Source organism: Protopterus annectens, chromosome 4.part1 (genome assembly GCF_019279795.1).
Source record: "Protopterus annectens isolate FY-2018-M chromosome 4.part1, PAN1.0, whole genome shotgun sequence".
Lineage (NCBI taxonomy): Eukaryota > Metazoa > Chordata > Ceratodontiformes > Protopteridae > Protopterus > Protopterus annectens.
In genome coordinates this window covers 798,360,512-798,387,281 of record NC_056734.1, presented here as the reverse complement: position 1 = coordinate 798,387,281, position 26,770 = coordinate 798,360,512, and the positions used below count along the sequence as shown (strand labels likewise).

General features: G+C 39.2%; 1 protein-coding gene across 1 annotated transcript in view; it reads left to right on the top strand.

Annotated features, from left to right (window-relative positions):
• MED12L (mediator complex subunit 12L) overlaps positions 1 to 26,770 on the top strand; it is a 919,119-nt gene that overhangs the window by 456,346 nt on the left and 436,003 nt on the right. The window contains exons 21-22 of the mRNA XM_044070851.1: positions 16,610 to 16,972; positions 25,000 to 25,162. Coding sequence (XP_043926786.1) covers positions 16,610 to 16,972; positions 25,000 to 25,162 — 526 coding nt within the window. The remainder of the gene's footprint in view (positions 1 to 16,609; positions 16,973 to 24,999; positions 25,163 to 26,770) is intronic.

The following is a 26,770-nucleotide window of genomic DNA, read 5'->3' as shown; positions in this document are numbered from 1 at the left end:
AAATACTATTTTCTTGTAGACAAGTGAGGAAAGTTGAGTGCTGTAATAATTTGCAGCTTTAGTGCTTACAATGAGTTATGAACAAGTGCTGAGCTCAAAGAAACAGATATGAGTGCTAAAACTAATAAGCTGGCTAGTTCTAAGGGAAAATTTGAAGAGCAGACTTTATGGTGCCGGGAATAGTTTAACCCTAGCTAAGCGGCGATGCATAAAGTGTAGTTTTATTTAATATAACAGTAGCAAATGAGCAAACTGATTTAAACAAATTAACCAATAAAAAGCTAAAAACTGAGTCCCATTCCAGCAGTCTTCGATCAGACAAATTCTAATGCACACTCCTGCCACTAGGTTGCAGGGGAATCTTCTCCAAAAAATGGTCTGGATTAGTGCTCAAGTTACAAGTACTTCAATCAAAGGCTTAGAATAATGGTTACAATTTAATCAGGGTACTAAAAAGCAGTAATAAATGCAGCAGAATAAATGCAAAAAAGTAGGAAGAAACACAAATATATTAAGCAGATCAATAAAGTGCAATTTCTTATATAACAATAAAAAACGAGCAAACTGATTTAAATAAATTACCCAATTAACCAGTAAAAAAGCTCAAAACTGAGCTCTGTTCCAGCAGTCTTCAATCAGACAAGTTCTAACTGCACAGTCCTGCCACTAGGGTGCAGAGGAACCTTCTCCAGAAAAGATGGCCTGGATTAGTGCTCAAGTTATACAAACAAAGCTAGATTCAGCATGCCTGAATCTAGTCTATGCTTCAGCAAACAAGGCACACCAATTTCAAAAAGAAACAGTTCAAATAAGCAGGCACAATAATCCTTTAACCAGAAATTCCCAGCTCAGAAAGGCAGAATCTAACATCTCCTACCACAAGAGTGCACACCACAGACCTCCTTAATGTAAAATAACTGTCTTGAAGCCCAAGTGCTTAAACCAGAACTAATATACTTTTAGAATAACAGACACTGAGCCTTCAATCAGCAATTCCCAATTTAGAAGGATGTAAGCTACCTGTCCTGCCACAACACTGCAGACCACAAACCTTCTTAATGTAAAAGTGGGTTTCCCTTCTCAAATGTTCTCTCTGTATTAAGTAGAGTGAACACCAGACTGGGAGGGGTGTCCCATATCAAATTTACAGTAGGGGTGGGCAACTGCAAAGCCACCAACTTTAACAACTCTACAAGAATAAGATGGGAAAGAGGGGAATAAAAACAGTTTCAGGACAGATGAGAAACATAAAACAATGCCAGAAAATATATAAAATAATTCAGTCAGGCAAACAATAATTCAGTCAGGCAAAATTAAGACAATGCAGAACTCTGAAAGGTTAAAATGCCAATACATATACTTATCAATCAGCAATATATATTCCAGATTGTTTGAGAATCACACCAGCCAGAACACCAGGAGTTTCCAACAGTGTATGCAAGAATTTACAAACAGAAACTATTTATAAATCAGCAAGCCTTGAAGCAATCAGATAACACAAAAGCTGTTAGGCCAGTTTTATAAACTCCACCTCAGAAATAGGGGGGAAGCAGTTTCAGGACAGAAGATAAGCATAAAACAGTGCCAGAAAATATATATTAAATAATTCAGTCAGGCAAACAATAATTCAGTAAGGCAAAATTAAGACAATGCAGAACTCTGAAAGGTTAAAATGCCAATAAATATACTTATCAATCAGCAATATATTTCCAGATTGTGTGAGAATCACACCAGCCAGATCATCAGGAGTTTCCAAAAGTGTATACAAGAATTTACAAACAAAAACTATTTTTAAATCAGCAAGCCTTGAAGCAATCAGATAACACAAAAGCTGTTAGACCAGTTTTATAAACTTCACCTCAGAAGTAGGGAGAAGCAGTTTCAGGACAGATGCGAAACATAAAGCAATGCCAGAAAATATATAAAATAATTCAGTCAGGCAAACAATAATTCAGTCAGGCAAAATTAAGACAATGCAGAACTCTGAAAGGTTAAAATGCCAATACATATACTTATCAATCAGCAATATATTTCCAACTTGTTTGAGAATCACACCAGCCAGAACACCAGGAGTTTCCAACAGTGTATGCAAGAATTTACAAACAGAAACTATTTAAATCAGCAAGCCTTGAAGCAATCAGATAATACAAAAGCTGTTAGACCAGTTTTATAAACTCCACCTCAGAAATAGGGGGAAAGCAGTTTTAGGACAGATGAGAAACATAAAACAGTGTCAGAAAATATATAAAATAATTCAGTCAGGCAAACAATAATTCAGTCAGGCAAAATTGCAAGATATGAATTGGGCTTGCAGGATAAGTGCACTTAGAAAAATATGCACTGTCACTGTATGATATTGAAAAACTCGTAAAGAATGTTTTACCCACTGAAGTCAACAGACTGATAAAGAGGAGGACACAGCTGCAGCTGTTTGTTGGAAATGGTCCTGCAGGTATTAATTGGTATACAGACTAAAAGCCTGCAGTACAAGTTCCCACATACAGGTGGCGGTGTTCTACATGCAAAGAAAACTGATAGGGACAAAAGGAAAAGAGTGCAATAGCAAATGTTATGGTTTCAGACCTATGTGGATGACTGAAATACAGATTTACTAGTGGATTTGGACTATACTTTTTTAGCTGGCCCCCATCGCATGCATTCCTTGTCCTGTCAGATGTGACAATACATTTTTGGGAGGGTTTGTACATTGAATCTCATGTCTGTAATATTGGCAACTATGTTGTAGGCTTAGTGGTCATTATATCATGCAGGTAATAGGTAATGAGATTTATTTAAGTGGAATATTATAAACCTACATTATGAGATACTTGTGTAGCTGTTAGCATCTAGCTAGAAGAGAACTCTGTTCTTAAAATATGATATCATACCACAAGATAGACAAGACATCTAGGGTTACGGTTGCATTGCTAGATGGTAGAGGCTCTTACCAATGTGGCATTGAATGTTTTGTAATCCAACATATAATACTCTATGGCTGTCAGTGCAGATGATTAAGTATATGAGTTTTTAACAATCTGCTTTCTGTAGCTGAAGGTTTGATTTCCTCAGCTTCCATTTGCTGATGGTGTGACTCTGAGCATGACAGTGATCTGGGGCAAATGGGAAGCTGGTTGAATGCCTTGTAACTACTAATGGAACTACTTATGAATCTTTCCTCATAGTCTTCATCTGGCTATGTCTTCTTTGAAGTGCTAAAAGTGGAGTATCAGTGCCTTTAGAAATTCTGAAAGGAAAATGAAGGAAAGATGTTGAACACTTCTGAATATCCTGAGAGGTCAGTCCTTTGACAGCTTCTCATACAGAGTCCTGAGCACAAAAAAGACTAAATAATGAAACCATCATTAGAGTGATATCTTTGATGATCTGACTTTCATTTCTTTACTTAGTTCTGGTGATGACTCGTTCCTTAGTAATGAAACCAGCAAATGTCTACCATCATTACCAGTGATACCAAACATTGTTAGCGTGGTTACTGCAGCCTGGAACCAATATCCGAGTGAAATACTTCACTCTCTATTTTATTTCTAACTTCACTTAAAAGACTTGGGTTTATCAGACTTCCTAAAGGTTTTGTTTGATTTGTCAAACTATCTGAAGTAAGAAAATATTTCCTTTGTAATACGTTTCTCTTTAATACGCCACTGGGTCTCACTTTTTGGCAATTTTCTAACAGTAACAGTGAATATTTGATAATAGATTACCCAGCACTAAGGATGGGTGAAGAGGCATATTGACAGAGCTGACAGTGTCTCATCACAACAGCTCCACCTATTGGAAGGCCCAGGATTGCAGTTCTTGCAGTTTGTACTCGAGAAGTATAATCCTTCCTATATGTGTACAAGCATTGTAGCTGAAAATCGTACGTGTGTGGAAGCATGCTGTCTGACCATTACACTGCACTTTCTGGTCAGTGATGAGGTGTTAGAAGCATATAAAAATGTATAATTCATAGTGCATAACAGTCACCACATGGATATTAGAGCTTCATTTCCCATAGTTCAATGATGCTGGGGATCTTGTGGAATGGAATGGTGTCAGATTATGAAAAGTGCTTGAAGGTTATTGCTGGAGATGATTCCAAAAAATATTTTACAAATGACTAAGCGCAGACTCATTATATCTAAGCACAAGCTCAAATTTGATAAACATTCATTTTCTGTCCATAGCACTAATATATAAAATAGGTTTTCATCATATATAGAGATTCTATAGCTCTCTTATGTTCTGGCTCTCTTTGTATTAAAACCACTTCAAACTACCCACCTGTCAATTCCTTGTTTGCAATGCTTCCTCTACTTTGTCTAATCTAGATATCTAAATATGTTTCATGGTTTCATTGTGCCACTACTAAGGCTGAATTGTCCTGAAATGTACAAATTAAAATAAATAAAATAAAAACAAAACATCACTGATGTTGTACCCAACTATGACAGGGTTTGGTAATAAATAGCATTGTCTGTCAGAAGAGATAATAAGTTGCTGTACTTATGTAAGATTTCTGTTCAGACATATAGACTGGCTGCTCTCCTTATGGTGGAAGGGAAGGAGTGCAGCTCTGCTTGTCTTGCATCAGTGTGTTTTCTTAAATGAAAAAGGCAAACTCTCTTTAACTCATTGTTTAGTTCCTTGATGTAAAGCTTGCTTTGAACAAAACGGAGTGTTTTTTATGGTGCACTTGTATAGTCGTGAATGGAGTATGACACCTTTTCTCATTTATGGTGATTTTGTTTTTGCTGAGTCCACTGTGCATTTAACTACCTCTTGTCACAGCCAATTACTGCTATCTTATCTGGAGATTCTGGGTCTGACAATGTGCCAGGTCATCTCTTTTTGAGTTAGAATTGGGGTATTTCCATCTCTTTAAAGGTGACACTGGTTGCTCTTATCTTCCAAAAAAGTGGGAATAAAGATACCATGGATGTAATAATTATGTATTGTTGAAGTTCTTTTGTTAGCAAGGTTTTAGAAATGATAACTTATGAAAAACTGGACTGCTACCTTAAGAAGAGTAATATCAGTGATCCAGTCTAAGTTGAAATTTAGTCCATAGTGCTGAGACATCCCTGTAGGGCTATTAATGATATAATAATAGTGAAAGCTCATTGCCTTGATTTGGCTTTTGTCCTGTTACATATCTCTGTCTCTCTTGCATTTCATAAGGATGAATATTAGGCCTTTGTGGCCCAACTTCAAAATTGGTTACCGTATTTTGTAAGAAAAGTGAAGCTTTAGATGCTGTTATGGACAGCTTCTAAATGATTAGGTTTCAGTTATTATCAAATCTTCCTGTCTTCAGTATAGGAGCGTTGCCCTCAAAGATTCAGTTCAAAGATTCAAAGAAACTTTATTGTCATTTAGGACCAAACAAGTGCAACCTAAACGAAATTACAAATGGCAGCTCATGAGAGAAATGCAGTGCAAATACTATAGATACAGCGGTATCAGAGAATAACATAAGAAAGAAAATAACAAGACGTATGACATGCAAGAGGTAGTCCACATTACATAAACACATTCAATACCCGTTATCCAATGATAGATATTATATAAAAAATAAATGCCCACCACCAAACCCCTTCACTGTTAAGACAGAGAATAAATAGACACTAGTGAATAGCAGCTGTTTAGTTACCATATTACACTTGCTAACCTTAGAAGTGACTCAGTATAGCCAACATATTGTGTAATAGTAACACTGGCAGTAGTTGCTCAGAGCAGAAGGATTAGATAAAAAAAGACGCTTCAATGAATCAGGTATTATGATTGGTGTCCGAGTTAATAAGCTTCCCAGCTGTAGGATACAAACTGTTCCTGAATCTGGTTGTCCTACAGCAGAAGCTGCGGTACCTCCTTCCAGATACAAGTTGTGAGAACCAGTTGTGGGCTGGATGGGTCGAATCAGCTAGTATTTTATATGTTCTCGTTCTTGTTCTTGTAAAGAAAAGATCCTGTATAGAAGGGAGGTTTGTGCCCAAGATTTTTTCAACCATCCTCACCACCCTCTGTACTTTCTTCTTCTCAGCAACTGTGCAGTTGCTGAACCATGCAATGGAGTTGCTGTGAAGATGCTCTCAATAGCTCCTTTGTAAAAAGTAGTAAGAGCAGAGAGTGGGAGCCTGGCCTTTCCGAGCTTTCTCAGGAGGTGAAGCCTCTGTTGAGCCTTCTTGACTATATGGTTGGAATCAACAGTCCAGGAGAGTTCATCTGAGATTTTCAAGGCCCAAGAACTTGGTTGTTTTGACTTTCTCTACTACCTCCCCTTTGATAGTGAGTGGTTGGTGAACTGTTGCCTTTCTCCTGAAGTCCATAATCATTTCTTTGTTTTTTTAACATTCAGGTCCAGATTGTTCCTGTCACACCAGGCAATCGAAGTATTCATCTCATACTTGTAGTTAAGTTTATCCCCACCACTAATGAGACCCACAACTGTGTATCATCAGCGAATTTTATAATATTGTTTGAGCTATGTTTTGTAGTGCAATCATGGGTGAAAATGGTGAAGAGCAAGGGGCTGAGCACACAACCTTGGGAAACACCAGTATTCAGGATTATGAGCTGAGAGGTGTTTCCCGCACATGTCTATTGGGGCCTACCAATCAGAAAGTCAAAAGTCCAGTTACATAGGTGCTTGTTTATCCTGAGTTTCATGAGCTTATCCACCAGTCGCATTGGTATCACAGTGTTGAACGCAGAACTGAAACCAGTGCACAGCAGCCTTATGTAGTCGTTCCTCCCTTCCAGATGTTTTAGTGCAAGGTGAAGTGTGACTGACATTGCATCTGCAGTTGATCTATTTGCCTGGTATGCAAACTGAAGAGGAGCGAAGGACTTTAGGCAGAATCGCAGATAGATATTTCTTCATAATCCTCTCAAAGCACTTCATGACATTTGAGGTTAAGGCAACTGGTCTGAAGTAATTGAGGCAGGTAGGGTTGGGTTTCTTCAGAAGAAGGACAATACTTGTTTCTTTGAAATGCAAGGGAACTTTCTCCATAGCAACGGAGGAGATGAAGATGTCTGTTAGTACCAGACATAACTGATTAGCACACTCCTCCAACACATTGCCAGGTATGTTATCTGGTCCTCATTAAACACCTTACCAGAAATAACTGATCAGAACACTCCTTCATCACCTTGCCAGGTATGTTATCTGGTCCTCATTAAGTACCTTATACCATCTGCAGATCTCTCCAAGTCCAAGCACAATACAAGCTTTTCTCATGTACAGTACTACAATGCCCTTTACCTGAGGATTGTTAGATTCACAGATGAATTGTTTGAGGCTGGTTACTAGTGTGGGCATTACAGCACCATCATATTATAACATTTATGTGTATCCAGCACTAGGTTGTACTTGGGTCATGTATCATATAAAGTACTAGTCATGGTCTATTTGGCCCTATATAAATGGGATGCCCACTGCCTTTGAGAGCTCTTCATGTGATATTAGCCACTCTGTCTTCTGTGCTTGCCCATCAAGAAGTTGCTTACAATTCCAAAGGTGTAGCTGGATACCTCTGTGATCTGTTCATTTGTCTGTCAGAAACTAGACATTTAGACATTTCTGACTGCATGTCTGAGAGCTTCCTATCTTACATGAAAAGGTTGCGTTAGTAATAAGCATTTGTACTGACTTAATATGATTCAGGATTTATTTAGTCTCTCCTATGTTCTCTTTTAACATCAGTGTATTGTCTTAATTTGTATATCTAAATGTCTGTTGTGCCATTTTATATGTGCACTTTATATATTAAATCAAACATTGGACTTGTGTGGTAAAACTCACTTGAAAGCCATCTGTACAGTGGTTGCCTGTCTCTTTCACTGATACACAGTTTTATTTACAATTTCTACTGTCACATCTAACCACCTAATTGGCTTGCTACCTATCTTTTAATTATACCATTTTTTAATGTGAACCTTTTATCGTTAAGACTGGCCTGCATTTTTTTTCTTGTGATGTTTTGATGTGGGATAGTCAAAGGCCTATAAAATACCTTTGCTGTCACGATTAGTAAGAAAATAATCAAACAAATAAATAAGCTTCAGTGTTGGATTATAGCATTAGGGGATGGAAATAAAGTACTTTGGTTGACTACAGCTCAGTTTCCAAGAAAACTTAGAGTTGTTATGCTTAATTGCTGTACCTTCGTTGACTGAATGTATTAAGATTAGAAAAGTTACTGCTGGATGTCCTTAGCTTATTTATTTGCAGACAATGGAAGTGTGATAATGCAGTTTAGTGTTACAGAGTAGGTCATACACGCTTTAGCTGTCATTGCATATGAGCAGAAGTGCACTCATTCCTTAGACAGTATGGCAGGAACTTACTTTGGTGGGTGAACACATCAAACCACCAAGGGATGGCATTTGGCCATTATTACGAAAAACTCTGTGCAATGCCTGTGCGATGATTATGTGTTGACTGATTCCTATCGCTGCAGAAGGAGAAATGCTAGAGACATAACTAGGGTGGGTCAAATGAGGTGTGTGTGATAGGTGTTAGCTGTTAGCGGGCATAATCAGTAGGTGTCGTTATACCACAGACACTTAGATTAATTCTGTTAGTGCATATAAAATCTCAGATGAACCTCTAAAGCACTCACTATGTGGTAATTCAATGTAATAAGCAGAGTCTTATAATTTCAGAGTACAGATGAGCTTTCTTTGTTTTCTTCCTTTTTTTTTGTCTTTATTATTTGAAAACTCTGCAATTTTGAGCTGAAGGAGTTACCAGTTTGGGGGGGAGGAGCATGGGTACACCCTCATACACACACACACACACACACACATATGTATGTATATATATATATATATATATATATATATATATGTATATATATATATATATATATATATATATATATATATAAAATACACACAAACATAACTAATCTCTCCCTCTGTCTCTCTCTCTCTCTCTATATATATATATATATATATATATATATATATGTGTGTGTGTATGTGTGTGTGTGTGTGTGTGTGTGTGTGTGTGTGTGTGTGTGTGTATATATATATATATATATATATATATATATATATATATATATAGAAATAAACCTATTGCATTTTATTTAAGAAACCTTTCATCTAATCATAAAATATCTAAAAAGTCATCTAATAGGCATTTAATCTAAAACAGACATATTTAGCCACATTCATGAAAAAGTTCATATTCAGCAAATACTTCTCCAGAATTTATTTTTTGCGGGGGGGGCAAGCCATGCTGCACCCCTCACACTCCCTTACTTAAATATTCCACAATCACACAACCAAGGATAAAAGAGAAATTCCTCATGCAGTGAATCACTTGTGGTGCATAAACACAAACGTCTAGAGGCAGAGATAAGAAGGAACGAATGCATATCAGTACTAATTATCATTTTCATTGCTATGATCCAAAACCATCCTAGTGGTAATGTTCTATTGTCTTACACAGACATAACCTAAAGTATAGTTGTAGCGATTACTACCTCTCAGGCTCCCTGACACTAATCAGTAGTTTGACTGGTCCTCCATGGGGATTTATTATTAAAAGCCCTATACTTTCATAGGTTCATAGGTAGGTACTAGGCTATCTGCCCGAAGGCATTTATAAGCCTAGCCAGAATGTGTTGGATTTTGCCGCCCCCCTTAGATTAGTTCCCTGTGCCTCTGCCCAGCAGAGCCACTGAAGTGATCCCCGAGGTAAACTTTCTGTTTCCCATCCACTCGTCAAGGTTTCTCTTGAAGAGTGTTAGCGAGGAGCTCTGCCTAATGTAGATTGGAATCTTGTTCCAAAGCATGGGAAATCTCTGTGACATGAATCTATCCCTCCAGCATGTCCTATTTATTGTTGTGGTGAGGTTTAGATCCCTAGAGCGTGTGGCTCGAGAGGATAAGGTTTTGTTTAGTTACTCATAGATTACTTATACCTTGACTATATGTTTCAAAATTACTTAATTGTTCATAGATTCATAGGTAAGTACTAGGGTATCTGCCCGAGGGCATCTATAAGCCTACCCAGAATGTGTTGGCTTTCATCGCCCCCCCCCTAGATTAGTTCCCTGTGCCTCGGTCTGGCAGAGCCATTAGTTCCTTGTGCCTCTGTCCAGCAGAGCCACTGCAGTGATCCCCGGGGTAAATTTTCTGTTTCCCATCCACTCGTCAAGGTTTTTCTTGAAGAGTGTTAGTGAGGGGCTCTGCCTAATGTAGATTGGAATCCTGTTCCAAAGCATGGGGAGTCTCTGGGACAGGAATCTATCCCTCCAGCATGTCCTATTTAGCGTTGTGGTGAGATTTAGATCCCTAGAGCATGTGGCTCTTGGGGACTTGTTTGTTTTTTTTGTAGGTAGAGCATGTCTATGAATTCTGAGTTGGACATGGCCTTGTATGTCAGGCAGAGATCACCTCTGAGTACGTGGTATGCAACCAAGTACAGCTTGAGTTTCTTCAGTCGGGCTGCATAGAGCATATGTTTGAGGTCAGTAATCCTCTTGGTGAGGTACTTCTGTGGTCTTTCCAGCTGTTGCAGGTGTATTGTAAGGTACATCCCAAATGGGGCGTTGTACTCTATGATGGGTCTGATGAGTGATGAGTAGAGGGGCACAATAAACTCTTCTATATTAGATGCAAACCCTTTTGTGATTAGGTAGACCACATAGAAGGAGTTTCTAACCACCTTGGCAATATGATTATCAAAGGAGAGATTGCTATCTACTTGGGTCCCCAGATCCCTTATTACATTTTCTGTACTTAGGGGACTACTACATATGTGGTAGTTGGTGGGTACTTTGTTTTTTCCAAAGGGGATGACTATGCATGTTTTGACATTTAGCTTGAGGCCATGATTTTGACACCAGGTATCCATCTCAGTGAGACCCTTCTGGAGGATGTCTGTATCAGCTGGAGAGTCAATTATGGCCCCCGGTTTGCAGTTGTCTGTGGACTTGGTCAGCCATAGTCCTCCTGTGCTTATCTGTGCCTCTGAGAAGTATATACTGAACAGGAGGGGTCCCAGGACTGAGCCCTGGGTGACTCCATTTGTAACTGGTTTAGAGTCAGACCTAGAGCCTGCAACACTCACCATGTGGGTTCTATCCGTGAGCAAAATGACAACCCATTTCATGATGTAGAGTTTTATGTTCAGGCTGGTGAGCTTGTCCATAATAACAGAATGGGGAATGGTTGTTGAAAGCCTTTGCGAGGTCTTGGTAGGCTATGTGGACCTCCTTTCCCTCATCTATAGCCTTGGTAACTGTCTCAAAGAAATCCACCAGGTTTAGGAGGCATGATCTGCCCTTAACAAAACCAAACTGGTTAGGGTCCAATGTTTGAAGCTTCCTAAAGTCTCTGTTAATGAATTCCATGATGATGCACTCCATAGCCTTGCAAACCAGGCTAGTCAGGCTTATAGGGCAATAGTTCCCGGAGTCCATTGTGGCTCCACCTTTGTGGAGCAGGATAACTGTTGCTGTGCGCCACTCTATGGGTATGTAGCCTGTAGAGAAACTGAGTTTGAACAGTGTGTTTAGGTGAAAAGTTAGTTCATTTTGGAGCTCATGTAAGACACAGCCTGGGACACTGTCTGGTCCCATTGAAGCTATATTTTTAGCTTTGGATAGGGCTCTTTTAACCTATGCGTCAGTGATTGCCGGGGCACTACATTCTTCTGGTATGGTTATGGGCCCTTTAGGGGGTAAGGGGGGGTTTAAGTTTGCATTAAACCTGTCTGCCAGAATGTTGGCAATATCAGTATATTTTGTGCCATACTGCACTAACTGAGAGCAGATCTGAGAGTTTCCACTTAGGTTGTTGACATAGCTAAAGAACGCTTTGTGGTTATCTTTGGAGTCCTTGGCAATATTTCTTTCAAAGTTAGCCTTGGATGATTTTATGAGAGATCATAGTTTCTTGCTGATACTGATCAGGGATGTCTTTCCTTCTTGGGATTTTACTCTTTTCTGCACTAGTTTCCGCCTTCTATTGTATAGCTTGTTTATGGCAGGGGTCCACCAGACTGGTTTCCTTTTCTTGGAGGAGTGAATCTTGGTTTTGCTTCGGATAGCACGATCCATGCATTCTTGCAGGTGCTCATAGAGTGCCTTTGTAAGGGATTCAGCAGCCTGGACAGAGTTGTCCTTTAGCATGGGGGCTGTGAACCTTTCCATCCCGATCTTAAATAATGTGAAGTTTGCTTTTGAAAAGTTTTTCATGGTGGTTTCCTTGATTGGGGGGTGGGGGTGAAATTTGGATATCCAGAGTAATTAGTCTATGGTCTGATCTAACCAGCGAGGGTTTGACCTCCGGTCTAGAACACCGGTTGCCCATGTTGGTGATGACCAGGTCCAATATGTTGTCACCTCTGGTGGGGGTGTTGACCAGTTGATCCAGGGCATTCGAGTTTATAAATTCTAGGATGCATTGGGCAAGGGAGTTAGTACTTGAGTAGTTCTCCTAGTTAATGTTTGGGTAATTGAAATCACTCAATATTAGGGCATTTGGTAGGACTTTCCTATTTTCCAGTGTCTCTAGAAATGTGGAATGGGGGTCCTGCATCATGGTGGGTGATCTGTAGCAAGCTACAATTTGAATTGCAGTTTTGCCCATTGTTAGTTGCACATGGATGATCTCTGAGGCATTGTGCTGTGCTACTAACCTGGAGGTGTTGGTATCCTTGATGAATATCCGGATTTCGGTCAGGGTTCTGTGGCCGAAAAGTATGGTATGAATTATAGCCTGGTAGTGCTGAGGTGCTCTCTGGAGCCGTAAACCAGTTTCTGTTACTGCACAGATATTGATGTTCTCCATACTGAGGAGTGCCTCAAGTGCATGCATTTTGAGGTTTAGATTTCTGGCATTGAGTAGCATTACCCTCAGTTTTTGGTTACTTGTGCTGTTTGTGGTAGTGGGTTTGTCTTTTGAGCCTTGCCTAAAAAAGGCATTATGGGGGCGGCAAAAGCCTTGGCCAGTATTTGAAAGCCTAAGGGTAACAGGTCATTCACGCCAACATGGTCAATGACAGAGTTGTATTTGTACTTGTTCTGGAGTGACTTGAGTGCTTGTGTTATGTGGTGGATCCTGGCACCCGACAGGCAGCTAACTGTAACCTTCTCTTTATCCAGCCTAGTTTGTGGGACATCAGTGTGCCTGACTATAGAGTCACCTATTACTAGCGTGCTGGGTATGTTATTTTTCCATAAGGACTGTGATTGTGTGGCACACTGATTATGTGAAGTATGTGTTTCATGGTATGTGATGGGGTGTGGAGGTTGCTTGGGTGTCTGCTTTGACTATAGAGTCAGCTATCACTAGTGTGTTGGGTATGTTATTTTTCCTTAAGGACTGTGATTGTGTGGCACACTGATTATGTGAAGTATGTGTTTCATGGTATATGATGGGGTGTGGAGGTTGCTTGGGTGTCTGCTTTGACTACAGAGTCACCTATCACTAGTGTGTTGGGTATGTTATTTTTCCTTAAGGACTGTGATTGCGTGGCACACTGATTATGTGAAGTATGTGTTTCATGGTATGTGATGGGGTGTGGAGGTTGCTTGGGTGTTTGCTTTGGAAGTCTCTGTTGCTTTAGCAGATTTTTATTTAGAGCCTCCGAGTATGTTTATGTGCATTACAGTTTTCTTAGATTAGCCAAGCTTAGATTTTGGGAACAACAATGCTCGTTAACTGTGAAGGCCTTTCCCAATGATAACCGAATGGCTAGGCTGAATTTTACCGGTCAATCCTTGGCTTATTCTAATGTTGCCTGCCACATTCATAACCAATAGATGGTTACTCTATCAGGGGTTAAAAATGTCTTCCCACTACCTCCAGTACAAACACTATAGGTAGACCACTTTTTTCTCACAGTCCTGCTCTCCCAGTCACTCATAATAGCTCTTCCAGTTAAGCGGCATCTCAAGCTATCCTCTCAGTGCATCACCCAGTCAATCCTATTAGAAGATTTTCCCAACAGTTGTTCTCGGGACAGTATTGGCCCATGTATTGACACAAATCCCTGTAGCCTATATCATCACATGGACGTCACTACTCTGATTTCCCTCCTTAACTCCCATTGGCCATCGGTCTCTCACATCCACCACAAGGTACCTCCATCTAATGGGAGATGCAGTTGGAATACCATGCCCCCCCCCTTCCCATTGGGTCACCCAATCAAAGCTCCGCAGATAGTTCCAGTTGTTTCTCTCCTATTTGACTGATTAGACCATGGTTCCCAACACCCCACCCCCTAACAGCACAGATGCATCATCCTTGATATGTACAATGATTCACTCATCCCAGATAGCCAATAATAATCATTCAGGCCAAAGACACAGCCCACACAGAATACCCTCATATTCCCAATTGGCCTGTTTTTCATCTCACTTCAAATCATTGGCCATTTCCTCCTAACCAAACAAAGGAGCCCCAGTAGATGATATTGATCAATTAAATGACACTGTTCATGCTCAAACTTATAGCAAAGAAAAAGGGGTAATGAAATTTTTCTCATTGGTTAAATGTTTCCACCAATAAGTAATGCATAAAATTAGCACTAACCTAGAAAGATCAAGCTCCCACACTAAGACACCAATAGCTGGAATGTCTAATGATCACCAATGTTTGTGTAATTCAAAGTTAATATAAATAAATAAAATTCAGAACTTTTGATGATACGTTGAATCAGCGCTCATCTGACCTGCTATTAATGATGTTATAATAAAGAAAAGTTTTTAAAGGAAACTCATACCTCATTTTTATTTTAATTTTAATACAAAGGTTATTCATTAATTACTTGGATTTTCTATGATGGTGCCCAACGAATTTTTGAGCAGTAATCCAGAGGCAGTGGACCTTAGCTTGGCAATGGCTGCATCCTTAGCACTTTTAATTTGCTATATGGAAGAGTGAACAAATGAAGTGAATGATCAATTTAAGATAACCTAGAGAGTTACAAGTTTCCTTACACCTAAAGCCAGAATGAGTGTGAATCAGATACTGGTCTGTCAGCTCTGACAATGCAACTCTGCTTCTGTCTGGAGTTTGACTACCCAACACATTACTTTAAATATACTTTAAATATCACATGCACTCACAGAGGAGAACATTAGCAGTAGGACATATCTCCAAGTATCAGATATCTGAAATAACATTTCACTATCAGAAAAAGGTAGAATTTCTTGTTAACCAAAGTGCATTGACTCCATGTTAGTTGCATAAATAGTAGATGCACAGGTCAGTAACATATATGGGAGCTTTGACCCATCACAGAAAGAAATATTGATGATGCAGTAAATATATTTTAAATCGATTTTCATTTAAAAGTACTCATCATACTGTCCTTCTGACTTGTACCAAGGACTGAGTTAGAACAGTTAAATGTGAAAGGCCATTATGTGGGCCTATTTTTTATGCAGTCTTCCTAATTCTAGAATAATGATCCTGATTTACTCCTGCACTGCCATTCTGTCCATCACAGTTCTCATTAGAATCACCATATGATGGCTGTATATCTTAAACCAGGTATGAGTTATGTTTAGAACTGGCAAAAGGTCTTGCATGGCCTTTGAGCCCACTGTTTGTAAAGACTCCATATAACAAGATATTTTCAAGCCTGTAGTACATTTGGCAGTATATGGTTATAAAGATACAATTCTTGATATGAATATGGAAAACAATCTGCTCCATTTAAACTTCATTGTTTTATAACATTATGATTTCTTTGATTTTCATGCATTGTTTTAGGCAACAGGTTCCAGGGGAAAAAAGGAATTATGAAGTACTTTGCTTTCATTACCGTGTGTGTGTGTGTGTGTGTGTGTGTGTGTGTGTGTGTGTGTGTGTGTGTGTGTGTGTATGTGTATGAATCACAAAATAACAGAACACTATATATATATATATATATATATATATATATATATATATATATATACACACACACACACACACACACACACATATATATATATATATATATATATATATATATATATATATATATATAGGGTCTATATTAGATAATTGAAGTTTCAGAACTACGAACACCATATGGTCGACCCCATATGATCGAAGTTCTGAAACATCGAATATCCGATAAAAAGAAAAAAAACAAAAGTAACTGCTTTAAGCAGGGGGGCAAGCACCCCTTGCACCCCCTATACCCCTTGCTACTTATATATATCAACTCCAAGATTGCACTTTAATGGAGTATGGTGCAGAAATGGAAGATTTCCCTTTGCTACGCTGTAGTGCAATCTCGGAGTTGGTATATTTAAGTAACGGGAAGCTTATACCCTTTTACTTTGCTTTCCTTTTTTTTTTTTTTTTTTTTATTTTAAATTGCTCGACGTTCTGCAACTTTGATCACTAGTGTTCAATGTTTAGTGATTAAAAGTTGTGAAACTTCGACAATTTAATATAATATAATATATATATATATATATATATATATATATATATATATATATATATATATATTACAGGATGTAAATGCAAGGTGTTTTATACCACATGAATAGTTTTATATTTAAAAATGATTCACAATTAAGATTTTAAATTATTGCATGTATCAGCTTTATATCTGATCTGTTCTGTATACCATAACATTTAGGGTCTTCAGGTATCTACAAAACAGAAAGTTTCACCTTGGGATTTATTTGAGAGACACAGAAATCCTGCTCCTCTTTCTTGGGCTTGGTTTGGCACTGTACGAGTTGATAAAAAAGTTATCAAATTCAAGGAACAACATCACCTCCTGCTGTATCACAGACATCCTCGCCCCAAACCTAGGAGTTATTACTTAAAACCCCTTGCACAAACACTTGAAGAAGAGGATGAGGAAGAACCCATCACCCCAGGCTCACAGGATTCACAGAAAAAACAAAGCCTACCTGACCAAAACAGCACTGCGTTCGATGATGAAAGAACTGCAAAAGGCAAGAAGCGGAAAGTAAAGACAAATCTCCAACTTGATGTAAGGTTTACTTTGTTTTTCTTTTCTTTCATTGTTTACATTTCCTTGAATGAATCAGTACCTTTCAGCATGTGAATATTTTTAACAGGTAGAGGTGGGTAGTATTTATTCTGTCTATAAAAATGTCTTTTGTGGCATCAAGTGAATTATTTTACATGTTTTCATATTGAATACATATGCAAAACAGCCCATGGTTATTTACTGATGTGTTGCTGAGACATGACAGTACAAGAGATTTATGAATTGATAACTTATTCTGAAGTGTCATCCAAATAGTATAAACTTATCACGCTTAAGCTTTTAACATTTGTACCAATGTTAAGACAAAATAAATAATATGAGGGTTACATGTATAGTAGACTGCAGGAATCCAAGCTGGAGGTAAATTTAAGGGATAGGCAAAAATGCATATCCACCAGTATGCATTAAACCTTGAGTCACTTATGCAAATCTGTATATGGTGTCAAAGATAAAACTGTCAGAATAAAAGTTGTAGTTTGGCAAAGCACATTTATCTTTTTAGTCTTAAACCATGACAGAATTAAGTGTAAGGCAGTATTTTCAAGTGTTATCTTTTAATTTTGTTTTGGTTAGCTGAACACCTAAATTATGCAGTGTGATATGCAAACAGGCAGTGATTTATGACAATAAATAAAAAGTTTAAGTAGGTGATTGAGTAAGATATTTTATGATCATGACTTTATCTAATATGCTATGTAGTCACCATTGCACAAAAATGTATGGTGACTGTAGCAATAATGGGATACAAACAGACTCTTGTATATGTGAAAGGCAATTTTATACAGATACAGAAGAATTGTAAGGTAATTCAGGAAGACTCAAAATTATTTTTGCCAAACAAGAGTTTTATTCTATTTGATTAGCAGAACTATCTGTCAGCAAGATTATTGGTATAGAAATAGGTTTAGAGAATGTTGTTGTTTGTGTAACATATTTCTGATGATGTTCCTGTCGGCTGATTTTATCTGTAGAATTTTGGTCCAGCTGTTCAAAAAGCAATTTTTCAAGCAAGCCAGTTCCTGATATTTCCAAACCTTGCACTAAACAGCACTCCGGTTACTTTAGTGCCTAGTGTCTCTAATATGTGCTGATAAAGAGTTAATTTAGGAGATGGTAAAGGCAGGCTAAAAAAAATTGATAAACATTCACTAACAAAAAGCTAGAAACATGGTTATTTAATGAAGAAAGAGAAAGAAGTATGACAGATGGAGTGAGGATTTCTTGAGTGGCTTTAGCTCATCTTATATCCTAGTGACTCCATCTTCATTGGCAGTAAGAAGTTAAGTTTTAAAAATAAGCAGCTGTTGGCAAACATCCTGGCCAGACCTCTGTGAATATACTTGACATTGATTGCATGGGCTACTTCTGTGACCATTGTTTCTATAACTTTAACTTGCCTCATTTCTTCCACATACAGCAGACTCACAATGAACACATTCTGAGACTATAACAAGCGTAAAAAGCAGCCAGACATGATAAAAGTACTACATACTGACAAACCTTACAGGCTATTCATTATTACATTGGTTGCGTAGTTTTTTATTTGTTTTATTTATTTATTTAACATTTGTTGACCAGCAAATCCAACTAGGACAGAGCCTATTTTCAGGGGAGGCCCAGGGAGAAAAGTTCTAGACGCATTTCTTTGGAAGGTGGGAGGAAACTGGAATACCTGGAAGGTTTTATTATACTACAGATTCCATAGGCCAGATTCCAAAAGAGTTGCTCTCCATGTAAGTTTGCCCAGCTTCAAAAAGACTTGTTGTCAGTGAAAGTGACTTACTTTGGTATAAGGCTCATCCATAAATAGGTTTATTATGGGGAGCAGATCACAAAATATCTGCTGTCTCAACCTGCTCTCATTGTAAGTGGTCACACACTCAGATTGAGTCTTTTGGAATTGGGGTCCATGACTGACATGAAGCAAAGTACATGTTGCTCCCTGAAAGGACACAAAAACCTTCACGTTCAACAATGATCATATTGTAATTTATGGTTTCAGCAAAAAGTGCTCCTGTTACTGCAATTTCATGATATCGAAGATAAAAATGCTTTTACTGCAAACCTATTTTTATATGGCAGAAAATGATGAAATGATGAGACCTGATAATAAAACTGAGTCGATGACAGGGCAGAATGATGAAAATGAAATGTTTAATTTATTCTCTGACAAAGCTGGCACACGTCTAAGGAATTCATCTGTAGAAATTAACTTTATAGTCACTCCACAACAAGTACAAATATGACTCTGTCATTGTCCATGTTGGTGTGAATGACCTGAGACGTACCTCCCTGGACTACATAAAAAGAGATATGGAAGAGCTCTACGATCTTGTAGCCCAGGGAGGTATGACCCTAGCACTGAGTAGCATTCTGCCATCGCCCAGAATGATACCGCAGTACAAGGACAAAATGATTGACTTCAACAATTGGCTAAGTTTCTGGTGTCATTCTAATGGGATCCATTATCTGTCTGCTTGGGATGACATGGTCGGCAGACCACGATGCTTTGCCACAGATGGCCTGCACCTGTCATCCCTGGGATTCCAGATACTGGCTAAGGCTCTTGCTGCCCCTATAGTGACTTTTCTAGACAGGGTTCAAATAACAAATTCACCACCATAACAGGAACAGGCAAGCAAAAACTGAGGGTAATGCTACTCAATGCTAGAAGTCTAAATCTCAAAATGCACTCACTCAAGGCACTCCTTAAAATGGAGAACATCAATATCTGTGCAGTGACTGAGACCTGGTTCAAGGCTCCAGAGAGGACCCCTGCACTACCAGGCTATAAATACCACAATTTTCACCATGTAACCTGGACCGAAAGGCGGAGGTGTGTCCATATTCATTAAGGATATCCACAGCTCCAGGCTAGTTGCTCATCATAATGCATCCGAGGTTATCCAAGTGCAACTAACTCTGGGCAAAACTGCAATCCAAATTGTAGCTTGCTACAGATCCCCCACCATGCCCCAGGATTCCCACTCCTCTTTTCTTGATGTACTGGAAAATATTAGGGTTCAACCAAACACCCTAATAATGGGCGACTTCAACTACCCCACCATTAACTGGGAAAACTACTCGTGTACCAACTCCTTAGCTCAACGCTTTCCGGAATTCATAAACTCCAATGCCCTAGATCAACTTATCCACACCCCCACCAGGGGCAATGATATCCTAGACCTAGTCATTACCAACATGAGTGACAGGTGTTCCACACCTGAAGTCAACTACTTGTTGATCCTATCAGACCATAAGCTTATCACCCTTGATATCCACATCCTGTCCCCACCCCCCATTAAGGAAACCACAGTAAAAAAATTCTCCAAAGCCAACTTCATGCTTCTTAAGACAGAAGTGGTGAACTTCATGCCACCCATGCAGATGGACAATACAGTTACAACTGCTGAATCCTACACAAATGCACTCTATAAGCACTTACATGAGTGGATGGATCGTGCTATCCCAACAGAAGGAAGAAACGGTTGCAAAAGAGAGTAAAATCCCATGAGTGGAGGAGCTCCCTGGTCAGCCTCAGTAAGAAGCTGAGATCCCTTATAAGATCCTCCAAAGCTAGCCACAAAAAAAAAATCGTCACTAAATCCAAGGACAGCCACAAATCATTCTATAGCTATGTCAAGAATATAGATGGCAACACCCAGATCTGCTCTGAGTTACAGCACAAAGGCACGAAAATTACAGAACCAACTGATATTGCCAACATCCCGGCAGATCGGTTCAGTGCTAACTTTACCCCCCTCTCACCCCCTAAAGGGCCCATATCTATATACAGGAAGAATGCAGAGTCCCTGTAATCACAACTTCGCAGGTAAAAGCTGCACTCTCTAAAGCCAAAAACACAAACATCCATGGGACGGGACAACATCCCAGGCTGCGTTTTACATGAACTTCTGAAGGAACTGGCTCCCCACTTAAGCACCATGTTCAATAATAGCCTTGCATCAGGCTTTGTGCCCACTGAATGGCACACAGCAACAGTTATCACACTCCACAAAGGAGGAGCCACCACTGATCCCGGGAACTATCGACCTATTAGCCTGACGAGCCTGGTCTGCAAGGCCATGGAATGTATCATCATGGAACTCATAAACAAAGACATTGGTAACGTCCAAACTCTGGATCCCACCCAGTTTGGGTTTGTGAAAGGCAGATCATGCCTCCTGAACCTGATCGACTTCTTTGAGGCAGTCACCAAAGCCGTGGATTTACACAGCCTATCTTGACCTCGCCAAAGTTTCGACACCATCCCCCATTCTGGAATTAAAGCTAAACTCACTAAACTAGGTATAAATCTCTACATCACAAGATGGGTTGCCAACTGGCTCACTGACAGAACCCACACTGTAAAATTTGCAGACTCCAAATCTGACCTCAAAGCAGTGACAAGTAGAGTACCACATGATTCCATCCTGGGACCTCTCCTGCTTGATATCTACTTCTCTGAAGTACAGGCTAACACAGATGGCCTCTGGCTAACAAAGTTCGCAGATGACTGCAAACTAGGAGTCATAGTCAAGTCCCCAAATAATGTGGACATCCTACAGAAGGGCCTCACTGAGACAGATGCCTGGTGTCAGAGCCATGGCCTCAAGTTCAATGTCAAAAAGTGCAGTGTCATCCCCTTTGGTAAAAACTCTGTACCCATGAACTACAACATATGCAGCAATCTACTTAACACTGAATGTGTGATAAGAGACCTTGGGACCCAGGTGGACAGTAGTCTCTCCTTTGATAATCACATCGCCACAGTAGTCAGGAAGTCCTTCTACATGGCAAACCTCATCATAAAAGAGTTCTCATCCAGGAAAAAAGATGTCATTGTTCCCCTCTACTCGTGACTCATTATACCCATTATAGAGTACAATGCCCCTTTTGGAATGTACCTCATAAGACATCTGCAGCAGCTGGAAAGGCCACAGAAGTACCTCACAAAGAGGATTACTGGCCTCAAACAAATGCCTTACACTGACCGCCTCAAAAAACTCTAGCTTTACTCCGTAGCATATCGCCTACTCCGAGGTGATCTCTGCCTAACATATAAAGCTATAGCAAACTCAGAGCTGTTGGACATGCTACACCTAAAGAAATCCCAGTCCCTCCGAGCTACATGCTTAAGGGACCTAAACCTTGTCACCACAATAAACAGGACATGCTGGAGACATAGAATCCTGTCCCAGAGACTTCTTACACTCTGGAACAAGCTACCCATCTATGTCAAGCAAAGTTCTTCATTAGCACTCTTCATGAAAAATCTTGATGAGTGGATGGGAAATAGGAAATACACCCCGGGGATCACTTCTGTGTCTCTGCTCGACAGTGGCACAGGAAAATAACTTTCTTGGGTGGCATAAGCCATGGAACCTTGCTGGCTAGGCTTATGTAGGCCCTTGGGTCGATAGCCTAGTACCTACCTATGAGCCTATGAACCTATAGTATGCATAAGCTTTTAAAAGGTCATGCCAGGAAAAAAGAATCAGATATTCTAAATCAGAATCTAGTCAAGGCAGCTTCCTTTGTCAAACCCATTCTGAAACTGGCTAAGAACAAACTTTTCAGTATCTCATTAACCATCTTAATACATGCTGCCATCCACAGCTCAGCATCTGTGAACTTAATAATGATGGATACCAGTGCAAGGGGGTAATAGCTTGCATCAACACTGCCATGGACAAGCCCACAGCAATGGACACCAGTGTGTGCAAAAGGCCAAATTTCTCTTCTTGTTGTTGGCTGAGGCATTGCAAAGGAACATTGATACTGATAAATTGGATGATCAGGCAAAAGAGGAAGAAACACATGATTTGTATGACCCACTTGATAGTTAAGCATTCCTCTTCAATGATTGAGCATAACTTTTACACATCATAAAACATTTAGTTGACAGCATGGCAGGATGCTTCTCATCTTCAACCATCTTAGCAGTATAGCCTCAAGCCAAGAGCCAAGTTGCCTATGTGGACAGTTATCTGGTTCATGGAGCTTGTTATAATTGGGGGGGCATACATAAAATACATCCTCTAACCAAGAATACATCCTTTCTCCTTAGCCGGTTATACTTATGGCACTTGTCCATAGTCAGATATGTGAGTGTGGTAACCGCATTTGCAAGGATATATACCTGTAACAATAATTAGCAAGTCCTATACTTAGAAAATGAGCCATTCTTTGGAGGAGCTATGCTGCATTGTGGTCGGTTCAAGCCTTTACCTGCCTTAGCTTAAAAGGCCCCTGCACACAAGATTCCTAAGAAGGTGGGCATCTTCCAAGGCCAGAGGTACTGATGGCCATATTGGCCATTGGCCTGGGCTTCTAAGGGAGACAATTACTCGTTATACTATATGCACTTGAGATGCCCAGCCATGATTGTAGATGGTTATTTAATTACACAAAAGAATAATGGATAACTGGCTGTATTAGTCTGTCCTCTAGCAATCTGAATGTGTTAGAGGCTCATGTAACCAGGCATCTTTTCCTTTCCTTTCTTCTGTCATTTCCACTGGAGTCACCTACCAGTATCTTTCTTGTTATGTCTAAGGTCATAACGTACATAGGAGGAGTCACTGTTTTAATGAGCTTGTCTACTTATGGCATGAGGTACAAACAGGGAGCTGGAGTTCACCTGTCTACATTCAGTAAGTGTGTGTGGATCCCCTCAGATGAAACCCAAGCAAAATGGCGCTACTCCACTTGGTGTGTCTGTTCAGTAACCCTAAGACTAGCATCTCTTTTACTTCCAATGTGTCATACTCATATTTTGCATCATAAGTCATCTCGATCCAGTGCTTCTTCATTTCTCTGTCACAGTGTCACTAGTCCTTTCTATCAAAGAAGAAAATCAAATTCTGTGCCTCATTTCTTTGAACAAACAGCATTTCCTCATCCTTATCTCTGGTTCATTTATGCCTCACAGTCTATCCTGGTTACACATTGCAACTGTATCCTAACCATAACACCAGAGTTTTCAGATATTCACATGAAATATCTGTTACGTATTTCATTTATTGGGTTTGAACTCCATATAACTAGCTGAAACTCCCATTTCGGTTACTTCCTATAGCCTTTGCCTAGTGGGCAGGAATTTGTTTTTGACAGCCAGTTTGAGCACCTTTTCCTGAGCTCTGAGACAGAGAATCTTGACACCTATACCATACTATTATGTGATCATGCCCTTTCTTCACTTTGGTGTTGTGCTTTTTTATTAATGATACTATGACATTATTCTCGACTGCATTTAGGCCATATTTTTACTGTGGCAGACCATATTTTTCTTTTCCTATTTTTTTCTGTATCTCACATTCCCAAGGCTTGGCATCCATATGATAGTTTAAAGGGGGGGGGGGGTATCTGTATGACAGGCTCTGGCATGTTGAATATGGCAAACAGGTAACAAGGAAATTAAGGTCCAGTGTCACTGACCTTACATAAAATCAGTTTTATTGTCTTGTTTAACTGTTCCACTAAACTGTCTGTTAGAAGAATTTATACTACTGTACAGCTGGATAAAAATCAAACTAAAAATATAAAACAGTGAAGATATTAAGTTAGATGACCTAACGGAATATTGTTCTGTTAATTAGTCTATTAATGATAATGAGACTATAAAGCATAGCCCTCGTGTGCATTATGTAATTTTACTTACTATATATTTATAATACTGTAAAGATGGATAGAGACTGGAGAATTTAGTAGATTGTTGGAGTTGTAACAGTCTAAACCAATGGCATATCAATCATTAACTGAAGAAGTTGAATTACAGGCAGGAAAATAGTGATGAGCAGAGAAAGACATTGAGGAGCCAATGATCTACCTTGGATAGTGGAAAAAGATAAGCTGTGCGTAATCACTCTATTAAGAATCACAGATTATTCATTGTGTTAAGATATTTTTCAAAGCACTCTATATCTTTTAATAAGTGAAAACATAATGAGTATGTTTCCTTTTTAAATACTTAGCTCCATGTTTGAATCCTATTTTTACCACAGGAATGCCAGCCAAGCAGTGTGCATAAAGTGCCTTCCAATTATCCTACCATTCCCGCACAGATGATGACCCAGTACCAACTATCTACACCCTGGACTTTCAGTCTGATGAACCAACCACAGCAGCAGCCAAATGTTTTACTACCAAACCAGCCACTTCCTCCAGGTAGGTAATAATGATTTAGTGTGTTGTGATAACAATCAAATACGATTCTCAGCCTGGTGAACGTCAGAAGGAAAAGAGTCCAGCTTTTTAAAGTACAACAAATAGCAATGATAAAGATAGACAGAACAAATCTGTGTATTGATTTATCTGCAGTAAAAGTAATGAAAATGGTTATGAAACAGATAATAATACAAATGACAAAAAAGATAAGAGTAGAAATTAAAGGAAGATGTAAAACATAGGAATGGGAAAAGTAATGGAGGGGAAAAATCAAAAATTGCACTGAAAAAATCAAAAATATGCATCCTCTCAACTATTTACTAAATAATCAGCTCCTGTTTTCACCCCACCATATCTTCCATATTCATCACAGCACAGTTACTTCCTTATTAAATTTCATTAATACTGTCAAATTGCATAAAAATTCCAGAAGCTGTCTCCACCATCTTCCTAGACTTATCAAAAGCTTTTCATACTCTCTTTCTGAAGAAACTCTTACATAAACTCTCATCCTTAGGGCTCACCAACTCTTCACTGCAACGGTTCCATAGTTACCACTCAAACAGAACACAAGCAGTGAAAAGGAAAAATTATATTTGATGTTGTAAATCTTTGCTCTTTCATTACAGTTAGGACCTTCGTTCCATCCTCGGAACTGATACAGCCTTTTCCCAGCTTGCGCAAACCAAAAACTGTCAGCTAAGACCTACCCATAATGCCCCTCTCCTAGTTACTCCAGATTTCGTTTGCTGGGTTTCTAGTAAGATGTGCTAGCCATCTCTCTCAAAGCTAAGTAGAAAATTGTTAATTTTAAGACAGTTTCTCTTCAAAATTATTTAATTTTTAGTCAAGTTAGCCTTTTCTTACTGTCGGCTATAACCTAAGCCTATTTCCTACCCTTTTCCTTGGTAATTTCATTTTTTACCTTTATTGGTACTGTCCATCTGTCCTGTCTTTGACAGGCCTTTCCTCTCTACTAGTGGTATTTTTTAAAATAACATCACCGGTATTTTCTCCCTTATTTTTTTCTATAGGATAGCCTTGTTGCCTTACTATGTCAGACAAAGCTAAGTTGGGATTTAAACAGTGTGACAAATGTGGACGTAAGATGCCTAACTCAGATACACATGCTCGTTGTGTCTACTGTTTGGGCGTGGATCATATTAGAGCTGACTGCGACTTTTGTGCTAGTTTTAGTAATTGTACACTAGCAGAATGTAATAATAAACTTATTTTAAAAGGTTTACTCAAGACACCTTTTTCGGAGGCTCTGTCTGGGTCAGAGGTCTTACCCCCTCCAAAGACCATAAAACATAAGGAAAAATGGATTACTCAAGGGATCTTTTTCGGAGGCTCTATCTGGCTCGGAGGTCTCACCCCCTCCAAAGACCATAAAACATAAGGAAAAATGGATTACTCAAGGCACCTTTTTTTTGGAAGCTCTATCTGGGTTGGGGGTCTCATCCCCTCTAAAGACCAAAAAACATAAGGACAAACAGATTACTCAAGTCACCTTTTTCAGAGGCTCTATCTGGTTTGGAGATCTCACCCCCTCCAAAGACCAACATACATAAGGACAAACGGATTACTCAAGTCACCTTTTTCAGA